The sequence below is a fragment of the Emiliania huxleyi genome, assembly GCF_000372725.1.
Source record: "Emiliania huxleyi CCMP1516 unplaced genomic scaffold EMIHUscaffold_746, whole genome shotgun sequence".
Classification (NCBI taxonomy): Eukaryota; Haptophyta; order Isochrysidales; family Noelaerhabdaceae; genus Emiliania; species Emiliania huxleyi.
The window spans coordinates 8,187-15,882 of NW_005196411.1; the positions used below are offsets into that span (position 1 = coordinate 8,187).

Genomic DNA, 7,696 nt, shown 5'->3' on the forward strand with positions numbered 1-7,696 from the left:
CTGAGAAGATAGACACTGGGTGACAAGGTCGAGAGCGTCAGACTGCGAGGCACTCATCGATGCCCTCATCAACATGCTAATTGACGAGGCCGACTTCCTCAAGACACCAAGCGAACGGCTCCGCGAGCTCGAGTCAAAACGCGCCGTCGTCAAGGCCGAACTCGGCCTGCTCCGCCTCGCCGCCTTCAGAGTCCGGCGGTGAGAAAGACCGTGTTTGCTGTTTGCACCCTGTTTGCTGGCGCGCTCTTCGCGCCAGCGGCTCGCCGCCCGGTGGTCGCCCTTGTGCCTGTTGCCTTGAATTAGGGGTGGAGCGAGCCCTATGTTGCTGAAACTCCGGGTATACAATGTCAAAAGCACCAAAAGCCGTAGACGGGAGAGTAATCGTCTCACTCACGACCACGAGCCCATGGAGCCCCCCCCCCCCTGCTCCCTGTGAGCCGTAGGCACATCAACACTTGGGACGGCGGGAAGCGAGACAAACAGACCTGGCAATCCAGCCCCAAGCCCAAGCAACTCCGTACTGACTACTACACGTCCATACAACCACGTTGCCGGAGATGCGCCCGCATCACTCAATCGCGAGAGTCTTGTGCTTGTAGTCGGGGTTCGTGCCCTTGTACCGATCGAACAGCTGCAGCAGCGCCTCGCAGTACTTTGCGTGCCAGTGGTCGATGTCGGCTTGCGACGGCTCGGCGATGTGTGGGAGGCCGAGAGGCCGGCCGCGGGCGTACGTCAGCCGCACTTCCTTTGGCACCGGCAGCGCGAAGCGGCCCCAGAAGAGCGTCACTGAGACGCCGAGCTTGCGCGACAAGTCGGCGAGCGGGCCCCAGGTGAGCGCCTTGAGGACGGTCGTGTTTCCGAAGAGGTACACCGGCACGACATCTGCGCCCGACTTGAGCGCCAGCTTGATGAAGCCCTTCCTCCCCTGGGCTGGGGAGGGGGTTGGGGTCAGGGTAGGGGTTGCGACCAGGGAAGGAGTAGAGGAGGAGTGGGTGCATGTGCATGTGCATGTGCATGTGCATGTGCATGTGCATGTGCATGTTGCATGTTGCATGTTGCATGTGCATGTGCGTGTTAGGATCAGCAAGGGGGGCACCTGCAGGAAGACGGTCTCGCGCCTCGGACTGCTGCGGAAGAGCTCCGCCATCCCGCCAATGTACAGGACGAAGGAGCCTTTCTGCAGGCGGCGAGCAAGCGTCTTGCCGTCGGCGGGGATGACGCCGAAGACGCCGAGCACATCCTTCAGGAGAGGAAACACCTTGAGCACCGACGCGGCAGCCGTGGGCACGTGCTGGGCGAGCCTCGGCCCGAACCCTCCCTCGGCGTCGTTCATGCTTGCGATGGCGGCGCAGACGCCAACAAAGGAGAACACGCCGTGCGGGTGGGCGCCGACGACGTAGCTCTTTCCGGTGGCGCGCAGCTCACGATCGGTCGCTTCGTGGAACTCCTCGTAGCGGAAGTACTTTGGAATCTGCCGCACCGGCCACGAGCAGAGCACGATCGGGCTGATGCTACCGCCCGTGTCGGGCAGCAGCGCAGAGACGAGCAGCGGAGCCCATAGCAGCAGCGTGGATAGAGAGGTGAGCCCGCTCGCAAAGACAGACACGAGAGCCGCAAGCAGCCAAACTGGCGCGACCACGTACACAAGCGAGAAGACGGACGCGGCGAGGAAGCCGGCGGCGCGCTCGGCGCTCGTGCTAACGGGAAAGGAGCGGGTGGGCTGGTCGAGGGCCTTGCTGCTCATAATCGGGGCCAGCGACAAGGGGCTGAGAGGGCCAGTCCGTGCGATGCGACTGTCCTCTCCTCCGGATCCTCCTCCGATGTGCGAAAACAAAGAAAAAGAAGGTCTTCGCCCCGGCCCTGGATGTGCGGTTGCGGACTCAAAAGACACCGCCACATTCCTGAGACGAGCGAGGGCAGCCTCCTTAAAGGCGAAAGGGTCTAGATTTGGAGCGCTCGCCGAAGAGGAGTACGACAAAATAGCGCCCGTGATTGCCTGCACGCTACCCGCACTCACGGACTCCATACCCGAAAGAAAGAGAAGGGAGCTCGCGGGAGAGGTGACGAGTGAACTACAGGTAGTGGGGAAGGCAGCCTCGATTGCCATACAGACATGGGTGCGAAACAACGACAAGACCAAGGCACGGGCAGAGGAACGAGAGAAGAATATAGGGTGGATAAAGCGCCTGTTCACGGCATGGAGGGTGAGCCACACCGAACGTACCGAGCGAAGAGCCGAACGGAAGGAGGACGGGGAAGATGACTCCGAGGAGGACGAACCAGTGGAAATTCAGTTGTCAGATGTCACGATGCATCCGAAGGGGACCCCAGCGCCGGCATCATCCGTAGAGGCACGAGTGTTCGAAGAGAGAGTGGACCTGAGCAACAACATGACCTGGAGGCAAATGATCGGAGTGGGAGTCAGAAATGTGGTCCTTGCGCGAGGGGAGCTCGATAGACTCGAGGGGCCAGGATATGCAGCAAGGAGGGCGGAGCTGCGCCGAAAGGCGAAAGAAGCCGCGAGAACAAGGGAACGGCAGGCGGCGGCGGCGCAGGACGAGGCAGAAGAGAATGACGCGACAGAGGAGGAAGTGACAAGGGAGAGAACGACGAGAGTGGGACGGCCGCGAGGTGGCATGAAGGTTGCAGCGAGAATCGGCGAGAGACTGCGAAAAGAGATAGGAAGAGGCAGACTCCCTAGGGTGGGCGACGGCTAGCGCATCACACTCCTCTCCTTAAAATCCCTGTGTGGTGGCGGCGTGCCGTCCTCCCATCCCTCCCTTGGGTTGTCTGTTTTCTTTCTTTCTTTCTTTCTTTTATGTGCGGTTGCTGACTACACTCCAAGTGCTCCAAGTGCAACCGCCGCAACCGGCGTGGCGCGGGGCGGTTGAGCATCCCTCCGGGGGCCCCTCTGCGCCGGGGAGGCGTTGTTGGAGGCTAGGACGCAAGCGTCCGTCGCCTTTTTCAAACTCGGGTCCCACTCCGCTACGGCCTACGCTCCGACCCGAATTTGGAGGGCCTGAAAAGTTTAAGGTGTTGCTCTGACCTTGGGACGGACGGAAAAACACCCCCCTCATATGCCTGACCCTGGGCATGGCCTCTCTGGGGGTGAGCTGGGTCGGCCACCTCCGGGGCTGCAACTCGCACGGTGGGTCCGCTTCCAGGCGAGCATCCGAGGCCTGCGGTTGCCCCTACGCTGGGCGCGACTGCCATGGAGATCCGCTGCACACTGATCAATGTTTTTGGCGACTATTGCTCGCTCTCTGTGCAATCGCAACGCCAGAGGCCGTGCTTGGAGAATGGGTCGCGATGCTGCTGCGCCAGTGGATTGAGCCGCTCCGCGAGCTCCATCGCATCGGTGAGCTGCGGTGGCGCGCCGGCCGCTCCATGCATAGCTCTCCGGCGAGCTGCAGCAAACGCGTTTTCCGTCCGCCCGTTTCATCGAGTTTGCCCGAGTGGTATAAGAAGCGGCCCCCGCGAGCGTGGAATAGGACCGCCGCAAGCGGCGTGGCGTGGAGCGGTTGAGCATCCCTCCGGGGGCCCCTCTGCGCCGGGGAGGCGTTGTTGGCGGCTAGGACGCAAGCCCGTCCGTCGCCGTTTTCAAACTCGGGGCCCACTCCGCTAGTGGTCAGTGGGGGAAAAAACCAAAGCGAAAAGGGGGCCCCAAGAGCTGAAGGTCAACATCCCCTCCGGCTACGACAATGCGAACCTGATCTGGTCCTCACGGGGTTGACCCGTCTCCTCCAGATCGAGACGGACTTCATGGACGGCCGAGCAATATTTCTTCAGTACTATTATTAATTGATGTTTTTTGCACGGCTGAGCCCCCTCCCCTCTTGCACAACAGGAATTTTGACAATTAACCAGATGCCGACAATCGATGGGCTTGCCCATCCCGGAGTGGTTCGATCCCACGCAAACCCGAGACGGTGACGGGATGCTGTCGTGTGGTGATCTCAGGCCCAGTGAGGTAGTGCGCCTGACTATCCCGGATCCTGCTGACCAAGCTCCTCTTGTAGCTCGATCGGTCACACCGCCATCGCCGTCGGGGAGAGGGGGGACGACACTGCTTTGGCAGCGTGCACCTCGATCCTGTACCGTGTTCGTTATGACCCCCCCCAATGAACACACCAGTGAGGGAGGGCGAGACGATCGAGGGGTCCCGTACCATGCGGAATCGACCCTATCCAGTGCTCAAGTGCTCAAGGTGTTGCTGCGCAAAAAAAGGGGCGGGGCGCGAGCGCGCGGGGCGGGCGGCGAGAGCTCTTTTTGGAGATCAGACCTTTCGATGGTTCATGCTTTCTATCATGCTTCATGACACGACACGCGCGACGCGGTGGTGGGAGCTGGTCCTGGTGGAGCTGTCAGCTGATCGATCCAAGCGGGTGGGGAGTGGGGGGCATGGCTGGGCATGCAGGTCCGCCAGTCGGCCCGGCCTCTGACGTGGTGCTGCCGCTGCATTCGCTGAAGAAGAGAGGTGCGACGGCTTGATTTGGAGGCACTGGAGGGCGAGGGTGGGGAAGGGAAGGTTGGGCCGGGCCGTGAGGGGCTGATGGCGCTGGCCAGCGCGGGGTGTGAGATGCCGTCGTCGTCGTATACTGCTGGCCCTCGCCCTCAGTTGCCAGGGCTGTGGGCTGCAGAATTGGCGTCTGTGGCGTCTACAGGCTCTGCAGCGTGATGGCTGGCGGGACTGCGAGGCCGGCGGCAGCGGAAGGAGAGGCTGGGCACGAGCCAGGAACAGGCTGGCCAGGTCCGCAGGTGGCTGCGCTCGGGCGAGGCGCGCGCGCGCATGGCAGGCCGAGCAGGCTCCGGCATATATGGTGAACCCGCGATGTCGCGATGCCGGGTCCCGCTTTCCGCGATCATTTCGTCCGTCCAATCGAAGGAAGCCCATGTTGTGGAGTTAGCCAAACTTGCCCCGACGTTCTGAGCAGGCGCATATCGCTTCCAGGGAGGGGGGCGCCCCCCCCCCCCCCCTAGCATGTGGTGAAGCCTCTGGGTCGAGGGACCCCCCCCCCCCTAGCATGCCAGATCTCGCCCCACGCCCCGACCAGACCGGGCAGTGCGTGCAGGAATGATGTAGGCATGATGGGCGGGTGTGGTGAGCACGCCACAGCGGCACCGCTGCGCACTCTCAGGGTCGCAGAGCCGCCTATCTCGTGAGGGGCGTGGGTCGGGGCGGGTGCGAGAGAGTCGAGGAGGGCGGCGCGTGCGCGCGCGCGCGCGCGCGCGCGCGTGGTAAAGTCGGTTTATATTTCATCACTGGTATAAAAGAGACCCAAAACGGCACGCGCGCTCGTATCACCTCAACACTCAGACAGAAAATCAAAGATGCGGGCAGCCTCGCGCCTTCGGGTTTCTTCGATCAAAAGAGGGACGTCTGCGAATCTCCCCACGGCTCATACAACAACGTGTGAGTGAGTGAGTATTCTTGATACGAAACCACGACGACACACACACCAGTCGACTCGCATCGGTTGCCTCCATTAACGGCGGAGCTATTCTCGCGCCCACACCACACCTGGCTCCAACGTGGACACGCCCATAGCTGGGGACACTACTAGATCACGCATGGCATCAGAAGTTTTATCTCTGGGCCCCGAAAGGCATCTCTAGCAGCGTCGTTACGCATGCTCCCTCCCCTCCTGGGCGCATGCGCCTCACATCTCGCCAGAGCATAAGCTCTTGGTGTGCGACGAGACGAGTTTTTCGCAATCGCAGCGAGCAGCAAGCCACTCGCCGCAGCAGCCGGAGGCATCGCCGCAACGCTGGCTGCGCCGCGGTCCCGCACCCGTCGACGAAGCTCCCCCCGCGGAAGACCGCGCGTAGCGACACCTTGACGATCGAGATGAGCGCGCTCGAGGCTCGCCCACCTACTGCCCCTGAGAGTTGGTTACTGAGTGGGATCAGCTCCCCCCCCCTTGGGTTCGAAGCCGCCACAGCCTCCACACCCAACATCACAGGCGGGATCAGAAGGAGACTCCGCACCGGACACCGCCCGGGCACAGACCCCCTACCCGTCGGATCGCACAGGGCCCCCTCGGAGCAGCCCACACACAATCACGCATCGGCAGAATTAGTGCCTGAGTCAGGCAGACAGCACAGACAAGGAGAGGAGAGAGAGAGAGAGAGGAGAGAGAGAGAGAGGAGAGAGGAGAGGGTGAGGGAGTGTGCACACGTGAGGAGCAGGTAGGGTGTCTGTTGTGGGCTGTAGTCATACTACGTGGTTAAAACCACGCGCCCCTCAGGAGCTAAGGTAGAGTGGAGCGTCCCAGACGCCTCGGTGCCACCCACCGGGTGAGACCAACATACACACACACACAGTCAGACAACAACAAGCAACAGAAGCACTTTTGGCAGTTTGTTCCAGTCCGCGCCAGTCCGCGCCTTTGTCGTGCCAGTGTGCTGTATGTATGTAGGAAGGTGAAGAACAGTCAGGCTCGGACTGGACACCGACGCGGTATGGGTGGACGCTGGACAGATGATGACGACACGCACGAGCGACACACAGACACAAACAAGCTCACAAGACACACAGCCAGCGGGCTGCCACACATCCTGAGTGGGCGTACACATCACTCAGGCCACGTCCCCCCTGTCGCCCCCCCCAGCACCCAAGGTGCCAAGAGACAAACAACAGCACAACAACACAGACAGGCGACAGGGGCGAACGTGTGAGACTAGAGCAGGCTTGCTCCGCCTCTAGCAATTTCGTCGCCGGCCGCAAGGCACGGACGAGACCGGTGTGTGGGGTCTTGTGAGGCGTCTATGGACGCTCTCCTCTCGGGCTACCCGCCAGCGGCTAGCCCTAACTCGCACTCATCTGGGTGACGGACAATTCATTGGATGAGCATCAGCGAGCAGAGGTGCGTGTGCTGAATCTAGATCGCACGCCGTGGCATATGACTTGGGTAGGCGTGCGACCGCAGCGCGCCCGCCGAAGGCTCGACGCGGCGCGCGTGTCAGCCAGAAGTTTGCCAGTAGAGCGATCCTGGTCTTTCCGAAGACGAGCCCCGCGCCACGGGTGCCAGCCGTGCCTCCGCGGGAGCCGCGAAGCGAGGTTGGCAGGCGCCCCTCACGAGTCCGTTCAGACCAGTAGGTAGGTAGGTAGAAAGGTGAAGAACAGCCAGGCTCGGACTGGACACCAACGCGGTATGGGTGGACGCTAGACAGATGATGACGACACGCACGAGCGACACACAGACACAAACAAGCTCACAAGACACACAGCCAGCGGGCTGCCACACACCCTGAGTCGGCTTACACATAACTCAAGGCCATATCCTCCCTGTCGCCCCCCCCAGCACTCCACGGTGCCAAGAGAAACAAACAAGGGCACAACGACACAACAGACGACAGGAAGTGACATGCGAGGCTAGAGCAGGCTTGCTCTACCTCCAGCAATCTCTCCGGCCGGCGAGGCACGGACGAGACCGTGTGTGGGGTCTAAGTGAGGTGTCTATGGACGCTCTCCTCACGGGCTAGCTGCCTGCGGCTAGCCCTATCTCGCACTCACCAGTGTGCTGTGAGAGAGGCGGGGCTTAAGAATTCTTTCCGTTCGCACCTGTGTCGAGCCTGTGTGCTGTGAGAGAGAGTTGTTTTGTTTAAATTCTTTCCGTTTACTCGGCGCTGCGGCTTGTGTGAGCGACTGTGTGAGCGACACTGCTCGGCGACTGCCGGCACACTGTGAGACCAG

The 7,696-nt window shown here is 61.7% G+C and overlaps 1 protein-coding gene across 1 annotated transcript; it reads right to left on the reverse strand.

Annotated features, from left to right (window-relative positions):
• Positions 1-333: 333 nt before the first annotated feature.
• EMIHUDRAFT_459996 (hypothetical protein) lies at positions 334-1,744 on the reverse strand (the record flags this gene model as incomplete). Its single annotated transcript, XM_005760645.1, has 2 exons — positions 334-925; positions 1,097-1,744. 2 exons carry the CDS (start codon positions 1,742-1,744, stop codon positions 569-571), a joined length of 1,005 nt encoding a protein of 334 aa, XP_005760702.1. The 3' UTR covers positions 334-568.
• Positions 1,745-7,696: the final 5,952 nt, after the last annotated feature.